The 21,251-nt window shown below is 34.1% G+C and overlaps 1 protein-coding gene across 1 annotated transcript in view; it reads right to left on the reverse strand.

The window, feature by feature from the left end:
- nek10 (NIMA-related kinase 10) overlaps positions 1 to 21,251 on the reverse strand; it is a 43,265-nt gene that overhangs the window by 19,345 nt on the left and 2,669 nt on the right. The window contains exons 2-22 of the mRNA XM_009292688.5: positions 19,246 to 19,335; positions 19,107 to 19,164; positions 17,505 to 17,608; positions 17,327 to 17,425; positions 16,613 to 16,697; positions 15,520 to 15,561; positions 15,359 to 15,437; positions 15,190 to 15,257; positions 13,280 to 13,359; positions 13,112 to 13,198; positions 10,155 to 10,379; positions 9,722 to 9,861; positions 8,024 to 8,085; positions 7,854 to 7,928; positions 7,041 to 7,105; positions 6,486 to 6,588; positions 6,270 to 6,398; positions 6,052 to 6,189; positions 4,279 to 4,324; positions 2,775 to 2,896; positions 1,635 to 1,737 (exon numbers count right to left, since the gene is read on the reverse strand). Of these exons, the coding sequence (XP_009290963.1) occupies positions 1,635 to 1,737; positions 2,775 to 2,896; positions 4,279 to 4,324; positions 6,052 to 6,189; positions 6,270 to 6,398; positions 6,486 to 6,588; positions 7,041 to 7,105; positions 7,854 to 7,928; positions 8,024 to 8,085; positions 9,722 to 9,861; positions 10,155 to 10,379; positions 13,112 to 13,198; positions 13,280 to 13,359; positions 15,190 to 15,257; positions 15,359 to 15,437; positions 15,520 to 15,561; positions 16,613 to 16,697; positions 17,327 to 17,425; positions 17,505 to 17,608; positions 19,107 to 19,164; positions 19,246 to 19,307 (1,972 nt within the window). The 5' untranslated portion in view covers positions 19,308 to 19,335. The remainder of the gene's footprint in view (positions 1 to 1,634; positions 1,738 to 2,774; positions 2,897 to 4,278; positions 4,325 to 6,051; positions 6,190 to 6,269; positions 6,399 to 6,485; positions 6,589 to 7,040; positions 7,106 to 7,853; positions 7,929 to 8,023; positions 8,086 to 9,721; positions 9,862 to 10,154; positions 10,380 to 13,111; positions 13,199 to 13,279; positions 13,360 to 15,189; positions 15,258 to 15,358; positions 15,438 to 15,519; positions 15,562 to 16,612; positions 16,698 to 17,326; positions 17,426 to 17,504; positions 17,609 to 19,106; positions 19,165 to 19,245; positions 19,336 to 21,251) is intronic.

Here is a 21,251-nt window from a genome sequence, read left to right on the forward strand (position 1 = left end):
ATGCATTAACTAATGTGTTAACTGATGCATTATAATGTGTTAACTGATGCATTATAATGTGTTAACTGATGCATTAACTAATGTGTTAACTGATGTATTAACTAATGTGTTAACTGATGCATTAACTAATGTGTTAACCGATGCATTAACTAATGTGTTAACTGATGCATTAACTAATGTGTTAACTGATGCATTATAATGTGTTAACTGATGCATTAACTAATGTGTTAACTGATGCATTAACTAATGTGTTAACTGATGCAATAACTAGTATGTTAACTAATGCATTAACTGATGTGCTAAACAATCCATTAACTAATGTGTTAACTGATGCATTAACTAATGTGTTAACTGATGCATTAACTAATGTGTTAACTAATGCTTTAACTAATGTGTTAACCGATGCATTAACTAATGTGTTAACTGATGCATTAACTAATGTGTTAACTGATGCATTATAATGTGTTAACTGATGCATTAACTAATGTGTTAACTGATGCATTAACTAATGTGTTAACTGATGCATTAACTAATGTGTTAACTGATGCATTAACTAATGTGCTAACTGATGCAATAACTAATGTGTTAACTGATGTATTAACTAATGTGTTAACCGATGCATTAACTAATGTGTTAACTGGTGCATTAACTAATGTGTTAACTGATGCAATAACTAATGTGTTAACTGATGTATTAACTAATGTGTTAACCGATGCATTAACTAATGTGTTAACTGGTGCATTAACTAATGTGTTAACTGATGCATTAACTAATGTTTTAGCCGATGCATTAACTAATGTGTTAACTAATGCATTAACTAATGTGTTAACTGATGCAATAACTAGTATGTTAACTAATGCATTAACTGATGTGCTAAACAATCCATTAACTAATGTGTTAACTGATGCATTAACTAATGTGTTAACTAATGCTTTAACTAATGTGTTAACTGATGCATTAACTAATGTGTTAACTAATGCATTAACTAATGTGCTAACTGATGCATTAACTAATGTGTTAACTGATGCATTAACTAATGTGTTAACTGATGCATTAACTAATGTGTTAACTGATGCATTAACTAATGTGTTAACTGATGCATTAACTAATGTGTTAACCGATGCATTAACTAATGTGTTAACTGGTGCATTAACTAATGTGTTAACTGATGCATTAACTAATGTGTTAACTGATGCATTAACTAATGCATTAACTAATGTGTTAACTTATGCATTAAATAACACTGATATATGTTTAGCTTACATAACAGATTTAGTATTGCTGAATAATTTTGTTCATTGTTAGGTCATGTATGTAATCCATGAACAAATGTATTAGTGTAAGTAAACATTAATTAATCAGGCATAATTAATATATGCAATTTTCTTATATTTCCTTGTATATGATTTCAATATCTTGTATCAAAAACAAGTAAATTAGAGACCCCGGAAATTAGTAAATCTCTTATTTTGATCTCCACTGTAAACAGTTGAAGTCAGAATTATTCACCCCCGTTTAATTTTTTGACCTATTTCTGTTTAACGGAGAGCAGATTTCTTCAACACGTTCCTAAACATAATAATTCTGACTTAAAATGTGCATGAATGGACAGGTAAAAGATGAAATCAGCTTACTAATGGTGACTTTATCTCTCTCTCCGAGCATGATATTATTGGGTGTGAGATCTCTGTGGATGATCCGCTTCTCCTTGTGCAAGTATCTCAAAGCCAAACAGATCTGTGGAGGGATGTCAATTTACTTTATTTTATTGATTTTGATGTGATATTTTGCTTGTTCTGTGTGAGTGCTGCCCTGCTAGACATTTAATTGTATGTTTGCCGTAACTTACTGGCAGCACTGTTGCCAAAAACCTTAACTTACCTGTAAATGTGTTTTACAGTAGCAGGGTCCCACTGCATTTCATTTTACAGTAAAATAGCTTTACCACAACTTCTTTTTAAAATGCAATTTTCATTTAATAGTATGACTTTTTTACAGTACTTTTACTGTAATTTATTTACATTTTACACCGGCTGTACAAAACCTTTAATTTTAGTATTTATTAATAAATTTAATAAATTCCAAACAAGTGATGACATCATGTACAACAGTATTTTTTATTTATTTTATTATTTATTGTTACTATTATTTTTTTTATTAATAATTTATTTATTTATATTTATTTTGCATAATTATTTTATTATATATTATTATTATTAATTATTAATAAAATATTTATTATTAATAATATTATTATATTTATATATATTATTCTTTTATTAATTATTATACATTGCTATTATTATTAATTATTAATAAAATAAGTATTTTTATTATTATTATCAATATTATTAATAATATCAATTAATATTTATTCATTATTAATATTAATTTATTATTAATTATTTTATTTATTATTATAATTATTTATCATTATTATTTAACATTGTATCAATTTTAAATGGTTTACAAATGCAATTTTCATTACTAAATCTATTTTAAATACATTTTGTGATACAAGATAAATAATAATTTTTTCATTAACTGCTTACATTTTTGTTTTCAACTACAGTAGCAGTATTTGATTACTTTTATTACAGTAGAATACCACAAATTTGCAGTTAGTTACTGTAAAAGTTTTAAAATTGCCAACAATGCAGTGCATATTCCAGCAGTGAACTGTAAAGAATAGGAGTTTTTGCAGTAATTAACCGTAATATTGCAGTAAAGTCTAACAGTGTGTGATTGTCACAAAGACTGTAAAGGTTTGTCACCTGTATGAAGATGTTCCAGACTCTCTCCTCGGTGAACGTCTGCTTTTTCTCTTTCAGAGAGCTGAAATGCTCAGCCAGAGGAGCTCCTTCAATGAGCTCCATTACAATGTAGAGTTTATCACCTGAGAAGAGGATATAAAAGATGTGAAAATACTAAAACACACTAAATTATCCACCAGGGTCCAAAATCAGACGTCACAATAAAACTATGTTTTTTTTTATGTGAGCATGGACATAAAACTAAACTTCCCTTTTTGGTGTATGCGTTACATATGATTTACTAAATTGATACTGAACAGAAAAAGCTAAATAAATGCTAAAATAAAATATGTACTTTAATCTTATGAAGAACTTGTGAAAATAAAAGATAAAATTGTCATTCAGTGTAACAAAAATATTTATACAACATGCTTGTTCTGATATTTAGTTGCTGGAATTTATAAAAGAATAAGTGATCAAAAGAAAATGCTTACTATTTTAAAATATTAAAACCATAAAAAACAGATTAAATAGTATGTGGGGCTGCATTGTGAGTCTTTAAATTTTACATCAAATGTTTCTTGTTTTAAATTTACCTGATAAGATTTTTAGTATAAACTCGCAAATTTTTTTTTTAATCGTGGTAAAAATTTATGATTCAAATTTTTTCCTAAAAAAGGTACAGTTAAATGGGAAGCATTCTACTTTTTATTGTTTTGAAACGTGAAGTTTTTTCCTCACTGCTGTCACCACTGGCTTGCATGGTTAGAGGCTTGGAGAGCTGCGCATTGATGGATTACTCTTCAATGTTTGGACTCTCAGCAGTGAAAATTAAACCACACTGAACTAAACTGAACTTAACTAAACTGAACTGAACTGAACTTAAACACTGTTTCAATTCACTACAATCTTCTATGTGAAGCTGCTTTGACACAATCTACATTGTAATAGCCCTAAACAAAAAAAGATTATTTGAATTGAATTAAATGTGACAACTCCTTCTGTCTTTGTCCTACATTACTGTTAATTATATACAGTTGATATTATTATAAATTATTTTTTTATATTTCCCAAATGATGTTTAACAGAGCAAGGAAATTTTCAAAGTATGTCTGATAATATTTATTTCTTCTGGAGAAAGTCTTATTTGTTTTATTTCGGCTAGAATAAAAGCAGTTTTAAATTTTTTTAAGGTCAATATTATTAGCCCCTTTAATATTATTAGCCCCTTTATCTAGTCAAATATTATTTACTGTCATCATGACAAAGATAAAATAAATAAGTTATTAGAAATGAGCTATTAAAACTATTATGTTTAGAAATGTGTTGAAAAGAGCTACTCTCCCTTAAACAGAAATTGGGGGAAAAACTATCCTGGGGGGAAGGGGGGGTTCTAATAAACCAGGGGGGCTAATAATTCTGACTTCAACATTCAACATTCTGACAATCATTGAACTTCACTGTACATGCAACAGTATGAGTATGTATGTGTGTATGAAAAAAAAAAAATCAAAATAGTATTTACCTTCTAAAAATGTTTTGAAGTATTTTACAATGTTCGGATGAGACATCTGAAAAAAAAGACATATTTTTTGAAGATTGTGTGGACAGAGATGGAGGTTCAAGGTTTGTCACCAAGCTAGATCTTTTGAAAGGCTATTGGCAAGTCCCTTTAAATCCCGGACGAGCCCCCAATTGTTACGTGCCTCCCCTATCTAGGGCCAGGGAAACACGCAACAATTTAACATAAAGGGGAAAAAATAAAAATTAACAAATTAAATTTAGCCAAATTATAAAAGGCAAATTAGTAAGCCACCGCACATACATGATTAAACTTACTCATCTTCTATTTATGAGAAGCTTCGAGACAGAAAGGCAAGAGTAAAGTACATAATCTCATTCCGTTTTACACATCCATATTCAATTTAAAGCAATTACAGCATTTTTACATATAGACACAACGAGAGAATGGACAGGTACAGTTTAAACTCCAAATTACATGTACTAATGCACCAGATATTCCTTGCGCTTGTTCAGGCTAACCTGACAAAATGACAGAAATCCTTGGGGATTATTTTTCATAAAATTACATATTTAACAATTTCATTCATTTTAGGAACAACATTTCACTCAAGATTTAAAAAAATACTTCCATCTAGTTCTGTTCTAGCCAGTTTATTCATGACAAATTTATATGCATATTTATTTTTATATTTGTTTTTATAATTTTTTGTTTGATTTGTCCACCCGATTATGTTTTTAGAGACGTATGCATATAGAGGTAAAGGAAGTGAGTTTGGCTATAACTTTGACCACACTTCATCATTATTGTTCATTTATTCATTTACTGGAAATTAGAACTGAATTCAGAAATAGTTTTGAAACAAATCGTTGCGCTTAACAAGTAAAATTATTACATTTTGTAATAGATGTGATGAGGGCGACAAGGTAGCTCAGTGGGTAGCGCTGCCGCCTCACAGCAAGAGGGTTGCTGGTTTGAGTCCCGGCTGGGTCAGTTGGCATTTCTTTCTGGAGTTTGCATGTGCTCCCCATGTTGTCGTGGGTTTCCTCCAGGTGCTCTGGTTTCCCCCACAAGTCCAAACACATACACCATAGGTGAACTGCATAAGCTAAATTGGCCGTAGTGTATGTGAATGAATGAGAGTGTATGGGTGTTTTCCAGTGATGGGTTGCAGCTGGAAAGGCATCCGCTGCGTAAAACATATGCAAATGCATAAGTTTGCGATTCATTCCTCTGTGGTGACCCATGATTAATAAAGGGACTAAGCTGAAAAGAAAATTAATGAATGAATGGATTTGATGTGCGTCAACCACTATTTCCTGAAAAGGCAGAATGGAGGAGGCTCAATCTTTAGATGGTCATTAACTGTTTCTCACTATTGAAGTGTTAAGTTTTTACACTTACAAAATCTGACATGAAAATAGCAAATGTGCCATGGTGCGACGCAACTGACTCTTGAAGTGAACGGGAGATGAAACTCTGATTGGTTTTGAAGGTAGAAATCCAACTCCTTGGGTTAAACTGTATACCATCCCTACAGTTTAATGCAGGTTATGCCAAAAGAGAATAAAGATAAACCTTTTTAGACCATGCGCCTTGTGAACAGATGTTTTTCCCGACCTTAAAATAGCAAAAGTGGACTCAGACAGAATCTTGGTGCAATTGCACCATGAGCTTTAGACTCTGTGCTTAGATCGTTAAAATAGAGCACTAGGTGGACGTCTGACCTAAATGAAGTGGAATGAAATGTTGGAGCTGTTTATGAATGAGATTAACCTGTTCTTTAATGATGGTCATTTCAGACACAATCTTCTCAACACTGCTGTCTCTGGATCGCTTATCTTTGCCAAAGGCCGGATTGTGAAAGTTGACCTCTTTAAGTGCCAGAATGTTCTGTCCGTTCTGCTTACGAACCTATGAGTGGGCGCAAAAAACAACCGTGAATGGCTTGATTTAACTATTAACCAACAATAACCAGCACAGGTCATCTTGACCTTAAAGACGCTGCCAAAAGCTCCGCTTCCTAGATGCTCCAAAACCGCATAACCATTGACCACTCTTATAGGAGGACGGTTCTGGTTTACTGTCTCGATGCTTTCCCTAAGAATATCCAACTCTTCTGGCTGCAGATAAACACAGTCATAATGTAAATATGCAAGAGAGAAAATATTCCAGTGTATTTTATGAGTGTAATAACTTCAGGATCTTACAGATAAAAGCATGATTTTCTGTTGCAGCGGTTCATATGCAGTAATGTCTCGAACGTAGTGACCGACATCGATAAACATCTCAAACAAATCTGGAGAAAACAGCCTGGAAACAAACAAACCATTTAGAACCAATAAATGTTAAAAAATGGTTTCATAAAAGTAACGATATCGATGAATAAAAAAATAAAAAAACAACAACTATATCATGCAGAAAAAAAGCAAAAAAAAAGAAATCTTAAAAAAGAAATAAAATTCATATATTATCTTTAAATAAAATTAAAGAAACAAAAAAGTAAAAATATTTTAATTAAATATAGAAATAATATATAAAAATAGTTTCTAAAAAATAAATGTACAAATAAAACAAACCACATATTTCATGCAGATATTATATGTAGAAATAATAAATGACTAAATGTAAATGTAAATTAAATTAATATTACAAAATATAATACTAAAAAATGAACAAGCAAACCATTTGCATAATTAAAAAATTTGAATAATAAATAAAATGTCATTTATTTCTATATAAGTACAAAAAAATTTATGAAATACCTTTTAAAGTGATGTCTGTTGCGTTCCATACTAAAGAGGAATCGCAGTGCTCTGAAAGCATAACACTTTAAAAAATAAGGAGCAACATTAATATCTTTTACACATAATGACAGGAAATAAACTGATAATTAAGATATTACAGTTAATTAATTCCATGTAAAACTATCATCTACCATTGCAATCTATACTGTACATTATAAAAAAATACTTTATATAAACACAAATATTTTAGCATCAGTATTCCTTCTTTCATAATAATTCCAACCCAGGCTCATTCTGAAAACGTACCACTATATACATTTCTGGAGAGATCCATATATGTCCAAGGAGGTAGGTTTTTTCTTTTGGAGTTTTTGCTTTCACAAATCCACCAGAAGCCGCTGTGTACAGTTTTTCAGATCTCAGATTTCTGTTGTGCCATTCGCGCCTGCTGTTCTTAGGCAAATCCACCAGAGGCCGCTGTCAATTGACTGACTGACTGACCGACTGATCAAACTCCGTCATCGCGGTCAGCTCTTTTCTGCATCTCAAGTCCGCCAACGTATGCTGCAAGCTACTGGACAAACTGGTAACACCGGGAAAGCCATCTGTACGAAGGCAAGCGGTCAGCTGTTAGCACGAAAAGAAACGCCATCATACCGCCCCGTAGTGTTAGTTTTAAAGACGAAACTTTAAAGGTTCCTCTGGCTACATAATTCGCAATCTCCAGAAATGTATATAGGGTTAAGTTTTCAGAATGAGCCTATGTTGCACCAATAGTTAGAAATAAATACATTTCATAAATAAGTATAACTCAAATTATTCATGCCATACCTGTAGAGATTTTGCTTGAGGTTCTTTACCATTCTGTGGCAAAATCAATTTGGCAATAATATACACACCGTTCTCCTAAAACAGAATTAAAGCCCAAGGACTATGAAAATATGAGATGAATAAATGTCTTTAATTAAAAAAAAAACTGAGGGAAGCATCTGATGGAATACCTGCACCACATTATGCGCTGTCGTATCATCCAATACAAGCTCGGTTATCGCTGCACAGCATGCTGGGAACAGGAAAAGGAGTTGCTTTTATTAATTTTGACTTTATTATATAACGCTATTCTAGTAAAACAAAACTGAATGGATCCTTATGTAGAAAAAAGTAACGTATTTCGAATATATCTGTGTCACATTTGTTTATCTCACAAAAATGCTTAAGCTATATTTTTTCCCACAAATACTTGAGATGTTCTACAAGTAATAAGAATTTCTAAGCTTAAAGGTTCACAAAACACCCAAACACATGTTTTGAGCTGTTGACAGTTGTATATATGACCCACGCTGCTAAAAACACTATTGGGACAAGTATATTTCACTAAAAAGTGAAAATTGGTTGTTTTTCCGTTTTTCAAGCAAATTCTTACTTTCGGTTTGAAACTATTTTTTAAAGCTGCTTCACAGCCATGAGATCTTAGCGTGTATTCCAGCATGTAGACTAGACATTGGACTCACGTGTGGATGACAGTGCATGCGACGCTCGACAACAATACGTGTCAAAGGAACATTGTTTACCTGAGAGCTTTTCTTATCTGGAAATGGTGCGATCTGGATTTGCTGCTCGTCTCCTCTTAATAGAGACGCGGCTCCAGTTGGTGTTGATTGTCCTATCTCTACAGATTTGGTAAGTAAGCGACCAGTGGTCTTTGTTTGTTTATTCAGATGGCAAAGTTTGTTCGTATCGAACATGCTTACACTTGGTGTAATAGTTCGTATCAAACTAAATATTACACCAAGTGTAAACATGTTAGCACCAAAATCAAACTTACCATCGTGTAGAATTTTCACCGCATTTTGTGACAGGAATAATACACACGGCTTTCTGACAGTATCTGCCGAGTGCATCTAAGTTTCCGGGAAATACGGAGGTTTTTCCGCAGGCAGAAATATATGTGTGTGTGTGTGTGTGTGTGTGTGTGTGTGAATACCCTTTTTTAACTTTACATCTGCACTAAGGCCTGTGGCAACTTCCTCCTATGTGCAAGTCTTTGTTATACACATTATATAGATACTAAAGAACTGTATGCTTCTCGAGACGGCCATTCAAGCTGCACTCGGTCAGAAGACAATCGCCTGTGGTATCATTTAATTTTGTTTTTGATTATCAGGATGATGTAGGCCTGCCTAGTTATAATAATATTTCAACAATATAGTTATAATGATATTTAAACATGATCAAACTAGTGTGCAACTTAAGCAAAACTAATACTAATTGTGTTAAATTTGGTTTTGTAGTTCGGGTCCAAATAAATATTTAATTTTAATCAATTTTAATTTTAATATTTTATTTTAATCGTTTAAGTTCATTTGATTGAATATATAAAAATCTGTGGATCTTATTGATGCATTTATAGGGTAAAATCTCTACTTTTTAATTGTCTTTTTAAATACTTTTTTTGTCATTCAATGTGTTTTGGTCCATATCAATGCACTGTCACTTTAATTGAGTGTGAGCAACGTGGCCAAAATAGACCCATTGCCCAAACTACTTCTCGTGCTGACATGCTGCTTCTGCATGCAGTATGAAAGCTCTAATCTGTTAACATGGACGGCGAAAAACACGCGCTGCTCACGCTCTGCTCACACTTGCAGTGTAAAACAGGCTTTAGGTTCATAATTCCTACATTTTCTGAGTCTCCTCACCTGACTGCAGACTGATGGTGTTCTCCGCTGTTTCATGAGCGCACACCACTGCTGACACCTGCTGACTGTGGATTCTGCCTGCTGCATTGGCGCTGGAAATTGAATCAATGGTGGAGCGATCGGACACATACACTCGTTCTCTGGAAAAAAAACAGTTTGCCAAAATTTAAAGTACAATTTAAAGGACCTAAAATGCTGTTTAAACATTAAAATAGTATTAAAATGTTAATCAAAATGATGCAATATAATATTTATATGTGTGTAGGAAAAAATAGATTGTAGCAAATAGTTTTTTTAAAACCTCTGCGGTCGCACTGCACTTTTTGCCCCATAGACTTCCACTGCCCCTAGAACTGCCCCTAAACCCCTATTATGCAGCAAAAGATGCTAAAAGTGAAAAAGAACATGTAATATCAAAATTAGCATGACCCACCCATGTAAGATGCGCAGTAGTTGCTGCACGCCGCCCCAGGCCCGGACCTCAGCGCTGGTGTCGGGATCCTGACAGAGCTGAACGAGAACCCAAACAGTGCTCCACAGCAGCTTGATGTGCTCTGAGTGCAGGAGACTGAGCAGAACCGGCACACCATCACACTGACGCAGCTGATCCCGCACACACTGCACCGAGCAAAGCAACCTCAGCAGCTCCGCGCTCAGCCTAAGCATAAATGAGGACAATTCACATCAAAATGAATTGACATTCAAAGGTATCAGTGCACCATACAAAACTACGATGTTATCTTAAGCTGTTCGATTAACATAACACCTTAAATTTATATTTTCTATAGGTTGCTATACAAGAAGATGTTTGTTGGTGTCCACGTTGTGTGTATATACTGTACATATTAAGATGTAATGTATTTGCAAAGACTGGAAATAATTTAACAAAATAACTTAAGATCATGGTGAAAAAAGAAGTACACCTAAATTAATATACTAAGGACAAAAATATTACATTAAATAGAACCATAAAAAATGTACAAATTAGTTGACATTTTCATACATTCATTTTCTTTTTGGCTTAGTTCCTTTATTAATCTGAGGTTACCAAAATGGAATGAACCGCCAACTTATCCAGCAAATGTTTTACGCAGTGGATCGCCTTTCACACCCATCCATAGACACTCATTCACAACGAACAATTTGAGCTTACCCAATTCACCAATAGTGCATGTTTTTGGAAATGTGGGGGAAACTGGAGCACCTGGAGGAAACCCACACAAACACGGGGAGAACATGCAAACTCCACATTGAAATGTCAACTGACCCAGCCAGGGCTCGAACCAGCGACCTTCTTGCTGCTATTGCGCTACCCACTGTGCCACCCGTGCTCCCCCTTAGTTGACAGTAGTTTGCAATAATTTTTTTTTTTTTTTTGCAAAACTTTACCTAATCTTTACCTGAAGATGTTCGGTGATCAAACTCTTATTTTAATGATATAGAATTGTCTAAAAAACTGCTTTGTTTAAATGCACTGAAATATGTTGTCTATATACACTGAGAAATGGATTAAAGCATTCATTTTATAAGGAGGTGTCCTTATAAAATCGATATTTAATGATAGTTATCAATATTTAAAAGAAACATAATGCTATTACTGCTATTATTTATTGTACTGCTCAATAAAAATACTATTTAAAAAAATAAATCCCACACAACCACAAACTTCTGAATGTTGTGATTAACAGTGGAGTTTTCTCCGCAGGCGATCACTTCCTGTTGTTTGTGCCAATTGCTAGTGGGGTTTCCTATATGGGAGACTACCGCTGAGCGAACTCCAACTCCCAGAAACCCCTGCGCTCATCAGCGCTGGTAACAGCGGACAATAATCCGTACGCTCGCACACAGACACAGCCGCTGCTCATCTACACTGATTACAAGGATTATAAATACACCTCACTTTCATTCATTGAAGTGTTGAGTCTTGTTTATCCTGCGAACATTCCAAAGCAGTTCTCCTGGTTTGTTTTCCTGTGTTTTTTACCCTTGCATTGTAAAATTGTTCATCCTTGTCTGCTGCCTGTCTTTTGGTCATCTGCCTGTGTTTCTGACTACAACTCTGGATTGCCTGTATACATTAGCGGTGGGCAAAGTGAGGCTTCATGAAACCCAGAAACAGGCAAAGCAAATGTATCGAAGCTTTGAAACGTTTCGAAACCCCACTCTACAGTGACACCTAGTGGTCATTTTAATGTATTGCACTGAAACAGCTTCAGCAAAGAACAGTAAACTTTACAGGGCTAAAAAGTCAAGTAGTGGAGTGGTTAAGGTTTACGACTACCATGCTGGGATAGTGGGTTCAAATCCAGGCTGATACAGCTGTTTTGAAATGCTGAAATTACCAGTTGGTAATGCTTTGTTCTTGTATTATTTTGCTTCAACATTGGTCTGACATCCGAATAAACACGTTGTGAATAAATTTGTCTTGTTTTGGTCATAAAACAAGATCAGACACAGTTGTGGCCAGAAGTTAACAAGAATTATTTATATTATTCATTAAATTTCCCATTTATTGTGTTTTTATTAACGTCCACCTGAACCCAACCATCACAGAACTGTAAAAACATTAATTATTGTTTTAGTGTTACAAAAATGATGCTAAACTGATGGCGTATCAGCAACTGTACCCTATTAAGACTACACCATAAAACAGAAACATGATTAAAGTACATAAACTATAATTTTGGAGTATTTGTACAAGTCGGGATTCGAACCCAAAAGTCATTTGAAGCACAGAACCAGCATGCACACGCACAGTCCACTAGGCCATATGAGATGGAAATTTCTCTTGAACGCTTCTAAACTGATCGATGCTTTGAATCGCTTAAGTCACATGACCACGTGTTTCGAAACACTTTAGTCACGTGATTTGGGTGTTTCAGATCATGCTTCGGTATAGTGTTTCGAAAAACTTGCGCTTCGGGTTCTCAACACAGTCAAAACGTCAGTTTCACATCAGCCATCCCTAGTATACATCTGTTTGCCCCTGTGTTAACCATTGCTTTACGGACCTTCCTATTAAATATGCATTTAGATTCGCAAGTGCTCTGTGTCTCCTTTGTTACACTGAACAGTAATATAATACGTTTTTTTTTTCTTGTTATTGTCAACTTACAACATCTAAATTTTGTACTTATTTTCTCGAAACAAAAACTGATGACAGCTAAAATATCTGGAAAAATTAAGCATCACAAGCTTAATGCGTTTCTAATAACATTGTTATTATCTCAAAAAAAGACATTATCTTCGTGAGAGTTGTGATCACGAGAAACTATATAACACATTTTATAAACAACATTCGCAACTGATCAAATAAAAAAAATGTCCATGCAATTACAAAAAGCTTATTGTGTTCCAATTGTAAAAGATATCAAACATATAGCTGCATACCTTTTCGATAACATGTCATAATCTTGCAAAACATCTAGAAGATGCTCCACAACTGAAAGCTCGCCGATCTTCTCTTTGCATTCTTGACTAAATGAGAATTTCAGATTAACACTATCATGCTTATGTAACTGCTGTATTTATATATTTTTACTTGTGCCATTATCATACCTTTCAGCAAGTGTGGTTAGAGCCAGAAGAGCTCCTAATACAACACTGCAGTCCCGGGTTGAGAGCAGCTTCACGAGCGTCTGTAAGAAAATGGCTTAATCTGCAAAAATCCCATTTTTTATCTATACTTTCTGTCTTCATTTTTATTGATTAACTCAATTTTAGGATATCATTTCAAATAAAGTTAATGAAAATACACTACCTGGCAAAATTCTTTAGTCTTTAGGAACAGCAAATAATAACTTGATTTCTAGTTGATCATTTGGTATCAGAAGTGGCTTATATGAAAGGAAAAGGCCTCTAGATTATGCTTATTTTACGAGAAAATTCCCTCTGCAGTCACTTCCTGTTTGGCTGTATTTCAGCAAGAGCCCAGGCCCTGCTTCCAGGTCAGCGGCATTACCAAGCATTGTTCCAAGAGACTTTCAGGACTACCTGCCTGTGTATAACCCTGCCTGCCTTGATCCACAGATATATACACTAGATATCGCATAGGGACCCTGAGCATGCGTCAATAGCGCCGCCATATTGGTACAGTGCTCCCAGGACAAGTGTCATTCAACCGCATTAGTCAAGACAGTGTTATTACTTGAAGATGCTGGACTTTAGCGCTGTGTACGGGTGTAGTAATGAGCAAACAAAGAAAACAAAGCACAAAGGCAGAACATTTCAAAGGTAAGATTTAGTTTTTTTTACATTTTTGAATGTTCTGAACTTTTGTGCTAAACAGGTAGCGTTATTGATGATAATACAGTCACCTACTGCATTCACCATATGGCAAAGGAGCACCAACTCACACTAAATACTCAGCTTATGCTAGTTTTGTTGAATAAAATCAGCAAACAATGCAAAAGAAATATGACAACGAGGTGCTGCGGTGCCAGAAACGTGTATGTGTACGTGTCAGCTAAATGAGCGAGTCGTACATAACAGAGATTCATTCACAAACAAACCGCTCCCTCCATCAGTATGAGAAGTGAAAGCAGGCGAGGAGGTGTGTTTTAGGAAATGATTAGATCAAATTCAACAGGGAGGGTAGATGGTGCATTTCCATACACACAAACACAAGCCTTTTGTCAGGAATGCCTTTGCGATCACTGATCCATCGATGTAGAAAAGTGATGTAAAATTATAAGTTTCGTAATTTAAAAAAAAAAAACGCATACTGACCACAGGGAAAACTCCCGATCATAGATACATGTGTATATGTGTACATCTCTGGCTGTGGATGGCCACAGTCCTCCACTGCAGCTTGGTCCCGCAGTCATTGTAAAGGAGCGCTACCCTGTACTAAAATGGCAGCTCTATTGACGCATTCCTTCCAATAGACAACAACAGGGTAGGCGACATCTAATGTATATATCTATAGCCTTGATCAAGTATGCTGTCTGTCTTTACCCTCTTGCTCTGTTTTGGACTGCTTATTGTTGCTTTGACCTTTTGCCTGCCTTCTCACCACGTCTTCTGGATTTGCCCCTGTGTATTTTGCTCTGTTTTGGACTGATTGTTGTTATACTGAACCTCTGCCTTCGCTCTCACTAGGTTGTCTGGATTTGCCCGTGTTTGTTATTGGACTCTCTGCCTGTTTATTCGTTATGTCTCTGCCTAACCCCTTTAATAAACTTCTGCACATGGAATCTAACACAGCCTCAGACCCCTCGAAACAGCATGCCTTAATTTTTTTAATTCTTTAATTATGAATCTTAGGCGCATGCGGGTTCCAGTAGGTCTTCTGCAGTATTTGTGATAATTGGGATGCAGTTCAACAGATGATTCATCAGAGAAATCAAACTTCTGTCACTTCTCCAAAGGATCAACTAGAAGTCAAGTTATTATTTGTGCTCTTACAACTGGGATTAACGACAAGACTTTTGTCAGGTAGTGTATAATCTTCGTTTTCCAACACATACCTTATGTGCTTCACAATTAATAATCCACTGTCTTTGCTCCTCAACAGTAGACAACTTCTGAAAGATATCTGGAGAGCAAATGATGTGGGGAACAAGCAGAGCACCACATTATTCTTCATTGTGCACATTCCTATGCTGTACATGCTATATAACATATTGCTTTTCTCACATGTCATTGCTACCAGCTGCTCGATTTCCAGCGTCTGTTCTCCGCATTCGAGATACACAGATGCAACCGACTCCATGTGCTGAAAAACATTCGATAAAGCACAGTGAATTTCCACATGTGACTGTCCATCTACAGTATTTGAAGACTGTGAAATCCTTTACCTTCACGAGTTGACTGGCTCCTTGGAGCTCAAAGAAGGCTTTCTGTTGGAGGAACAGCAATGTAGGTGATGCTTTGCATTAAGATCCAATTAGCTCTTATTGGTCAACAATAAACAACAGTTTTCACATTGTTTATTAATCTTTGGCAAAATAATGCTAACATCTTTGTTTATTAAGATACATATTCCATAAATTTGACGCATTCATTGTTTGTTCATGTCAGCTTAGATTGATAAAATAATAATAATAATAATAATAATAATAATAATAATAATAACAATAAACAAATAAATTAATAAATAAAAATGTTTATAAATAAATAATTTTAAATATTATTTGAAAATTATAATCCTCTAATAGGTATATTATTATTATTATTATTATTATTATTATTATTATTATTATTATTATACAATTAGATTTATCTATTATTATTTAATTAATTTATCTATTTATCTCTAATAGGTATAATAATAATAATAATAATAATAATAATAATTAATATTATTATTAATATTATTAATAGGTTTATTGTTATTATTGTTATTATTGTTATTATTGTTATTATTATTATTATACTATTAGTAATGTATTTATCTATTATTAATTAATTTATTTGTTTATTTATTTATCTCTAATAGGTACAATAATAATAATAATAATAATAATAATAATAATAATAATAATAATAATAATAATAAGATCATTTTATAATATTATAATAATTATTTTTCCTATTAGAGATTTTAATTATTTTTCAAATATTTTTCAAGTGATGTTAACATTTTAAAAGTATTTCCTTCTCCTATGACTTGCTTAATTAACCAAACTATTAATCTATAACCTAATTAATGTACAAATATACGTATAATATTGTATCTACAACATTTTGCATATTTTATATACACAACATTTACAATGTTTGTACTTTCATGCAATCCCTTGGCCTGTCTTTGTTATAGAGTATTGCAATGACAAGAAAACCCATTTATTTATTGTTTTCATTTACTTAAAAACTAAATAATTTACACTTGATTTGTTCCACCATCTTGCAATGATTTCTCAGATATTAATCATCAACTCTGGATCTGACCTGGTGAAGAGGATCCCTGATCAGCAATCTCAGGCAGTTCAGAACTCTTAAAACATTATCTGAAGAGGAATTTTCCAGCCAGTCGCTGAAAATAAATAAGATTAGTTTAGAGTTATCCATAACCATGTCAGCTGCTAAACATCATTACTAAGCCTGTGCAATATATCGAAATGATCAAAATATCGCATATGTGCATATCGCAATATACAGTACATATTGCAATAGTCTGCAATAAATGATGGATTTAATACCAGAGTATATTTGTGTGCCAATTACATGTCAACACACATCTTTGAAATAAAGCAGAGTGCACATGCTGGTTTGCTTTTCCAAAAATCTGTTAAAATTTTAATGTGAATGATATACAAAAACTATACAAAGTGGTGGTGATATTTATTTATTTTTATTTGTTTGTTTTTGTTAGTCAAAATATTTGAATTGTTTTATCCATTTTTAGAAGTTGTAGTGATGTTTTCTTTTCCCAAAAATAATGTGAAACTATAACTAATATCTTTTCTTAAAATTATTGTATCATTCATTTATTTTCCTTCGACCTAGCCCTTTATTTATTAGGGGAGGGGTAGCCACAGCGAAATGAACTGGCAATTATTGCATTGCATATAGCAAATATCACATTTCTAGCATTACATTTTTTTTCTTCAATACCACACAGCCCTAATTATTAGCATAACACATATACACATAAATACAGACCTACAACCAAGCCTGTTATTGATCAAGGCAGTGAAGATGTCCAGGAATAATCTGTGATGTGGCTGGTCATTGAAATATCTCTGCTTTCTGTATGTCACGCTGTTATCAAAACAAACACTAGTTAGACAAGGAAATGGAACAAGAGCAAATTGAACAGATAACATGAGCGACTGAGCACCTAAAGTTTTCCAGCTCAGACGCTTCAGTGGCATTTTTCCGGTGCTCAGGAACATTTGTGGAAGTTTGAGACTTGTGTCCTTTTGATTGACTCAGAGATGAAGCCTAAAGTTGGGAAGAGGTGAATACAAATTAAACGTACAAATTCAAAATTAAAATGTACTATTTTAGGGCTGCACAATACAGTATATTGTTTCAGCTTCAAAATGGCAATATGTGTAGTCACATCGCAAAGATATGTTAAGTCTGAATTATAGCTAACCAGGAGCTGCAGAATTCTATTTAATTACTGCAATTTTATGTAATGTTTATGATTTATGCAAAAAAAAACTTTCTTACTTAGATTTCAAATGGAAAAAAAACATTATTTCATTTACCCAATGACAGATAATTTTACTTGCTAAGGAAAAACTCTTAATTTTTAGATATTTAGACTAGAAGTGAGATAAAATAAGTATTTTTTTGCATTGTGAACATTCAATTTCTGGACCCATATACTGTTAGGCTCCCCAGAAAACCTTCAAATCGAGCTATTCAAACTATCTTGAGAAATGTATTCATATTGCAGTATTAAATAGCAGAAAAATAAAATATCAGTAGGTAGATTTTTTTTTTCTAACTATTGGGAATTCAAATACTGTATGTACATATACATACATCTGGAAGAGTTAAGGTGTGGAGAAGCCCCAAAGAAGCATACCACCTAGACCAGGGGTGCTCAATCCTGTTCCTGGAGATCTACCTTCCTGTACAGTTTAGCTCCTACCCTGATCAAATCCACCTAAACCAATTAATTAGGACCTGAAATCCACTTGATAATTACAGACAGGTGTGTTTGATAAGGGTTGTAACTGAAATCTGCAGGAAGGTAGATTTCAGGAACAGGATTGGCCACCCCTGACCTAGACTGTTGCATGCCCAGAGTAAAGCATGGGGGTGGATCAGTGATGGTTTGGGCAGCAATATCAGGACATTACCCAGCCCTAATATTTGTGCTAGATGGGCGCTGTCAAGGACTACCGAACCATTCTGGAGGACCATGTGCATCCAATAGTTCAAACATTGCATTCTGAAGGCAGTGCTTTGTGTCAGGATGATGCCTTTTTTAATATATGGCCATATGTAAACACATAACATTATAGCTAATATATATGCATCTATGTGTAATTCCTAGAGTTGTAATCCATTTTTGCAATATATGTTGCATTTATGGCATGCATGTTATATCTGTGAAATCCAAACATGAACTTATGTAATTTGCATACATTGCCATATATCAGATTTCTATCTGGGATGACATTCGTAGTTGGAAAAACAAATACTATTGTGGTCAATGGCTACATATTTCCTACATTTAAAAATGTATATATCTTATTTTGTGTTGAAACAGGTTTGTTACAAGTGAATTCGTGATTGATGACAGAATTAATATTTTTGGGCTCTTTAAATATTGTGAAACTACTCCACCAGTCGAGAATTAAGCTGAGAATAAAAAATGCAATTTGGGAAAGTAACAAATATAATAAAATAAAAGGAATTACAGGGAAGAAAACGTGATAAAAACGAAAATGAAAATGTGGTGAACGTTAAAAACAGATGTTACCTGTTTGGATATTGGAGCTGTGATCATTGATAAAAGTCTCTTGAGATCAAGAAGCTCCCTAAAATGATTTTAAAAAGACATTTAATAATTTCACCAGGAAAAATAATGATCACCAATAACTGCTTCATTGAAGTCTTACTTGTCTTTAGTTTTCTGATGTGATCTGTTCGGTCCTCTAGACTTTCTGTCTTGGAGAGGCATCTTGAAACAACCTTCATTACTCTCATTTCTGCAGATCAATCAGATAATACAAATATGAAATATAGTGGTGTGTACTATTTACTGTATTGTCTACCATATAATTATGAGCTGGCTTTATGTAATTTGTTTTGAATAACAGCAAGTTTTGAGAGTCCAAAAGCATTGACCAACATAGGCTCATTCTGAAAACGTAGTCCTATATACATTTCTGGAGAGCGCAAATTATGTAGCCAGAAGTACGTATGGCTGCATTTCATCTTTAAAAAGAACGCGAAGGGGCAGCTGACCTCTTAACTCCATGTGGACGACTTATTCACTGTTACCAGTTTGTCCAGTGGCTTGCCACATACGTCAGAGGATTTGAGACGCAGAGCGGAACTGACCGTGACGACGGGGTTCGAGGCCGGTAAAGAACGGTTCCAGAAAGCAAGTAAAACAAAAGCTGAAAAATGTAATAAAATAAGTAACGAGTAAATAACAGGGCGAGAATGTGGTAAGATCTTTCTACGTGGTAAAAATCAGGCTGCCGCGAGGGCTTATGCTTTTCTGGATTGCTTTTAAAAACACTATCAGTTGCGTTTAGGGAAGTAGGAGGGTGGGCCAGTCGATCGGTCAGTCAGTCAGTCAGTCGAAAGCGGCCTCTGGTGGATTTATGATATTCTGGTGGAATGGCACTTGCAATCTCAAAAAGCGTACACAACGGCGTCAGGTAGATTCGTGAAAACAAAAACAGTAAAAAAAAAAACGTACCTCCTGGGGACATATTTGTCGCACTCCAGAAATGTATATAGAGGTACCAGGGCTCAACAATAAGGACTGCCCGGTGGCCCGGGGCCAGCGTGAAAGACGCTCGAGACAGTAGACAGGATTGTTACTGGCCCCTGTCAGCCAGTAACGATGAGCACATAATTTTTTCCCCGTAACCTGGTAACAACCAGCACAGCGAAAATAAGGCAACATGGCGACAACATCAACTATAAGGCTAACAGAAAACGTCTGTTTCTAAAGTCTTTATGAGCTGACAATTACATGGATACAAAATTAAGAAACGGGAAAAAAAGAAAAAAAAAAAAGTTTTCAGTTTGGCGAGCCATTTTTATAAAAATAATTTAGAATTGCAATAAAATACCAGCGCATTTTCCATACTACTCTTTTGTTTGCATAAAATCTTGAATTTTGCTCAATATACATCTATTAACATTATTAAAATGTTTAAATTCTAGATTCACAGACATTATTTAAAACATGTGGCTAAGAAAAATCTATTAACTTTTTTTCTTTTTGGTGGGGCCAATTAAAATTTTGGCAGGGCAAGTAAAAGTCTCAACCACTGGCCCAATTGGCCCAGTAGAAAAAATCCTTAGCGTTGAACCCTGGGTTAATCAGAATGAGCCTGGGTTGACATTAATGATGAGAAGAATTATATTATAATGCTGTTAGAATGAACTTAATTCGAGTTTAAAAAAAAATAAAAATCAACGATCAGGTCTTTGCGTTTTATCAGATATTAGTTTAGTAATATTACACAAATAAGAATGCATTGACCTGAATATAACAGCATAAGCACCATCACAAATGTGATACTGATGTTATAAAACAATTTTATTTTTAATTATTTTCAATTAACATTTTAGACTTTAAGATATTAAGAATTTAAAATATGTTATTTTTCAGATTCACCAATGAAAATAGCTCCAAAGCTGAAGCAAAACATTTGTGCATGTCAGATCAGCGCTGAGGTGTTTCATTTCTGCAATCATCTGTTTTTGAAGAAATCATTTAATGGGTCAATAATTTGTGAATTCGATGATGCCTTCAGTCAGCTGTTTTGATTGGTAGTTTTTAAATGAATGAGTCATTAAACAAGTCCTATGCACCTGATACCATCTAAACTACAAGAACTCAATGAGGAAAATGATGTTTACTATAAATGTACCACAATCA

The sequence above is a fragment of the Danio rerio genome, chromosome 16 (assembly GCF_049306965.1).
Source record: "Danio rerio strain Tuebingen ecotype United States chromosome 16, GRCz12tu, whole genome shotgun sequence".
NCBI classification, from domain to species: Eukaryota; Metazoa; Chordata; class Actinopteri; order Cypriniformes; family Danionidae; genus Danio; species Danio rerio.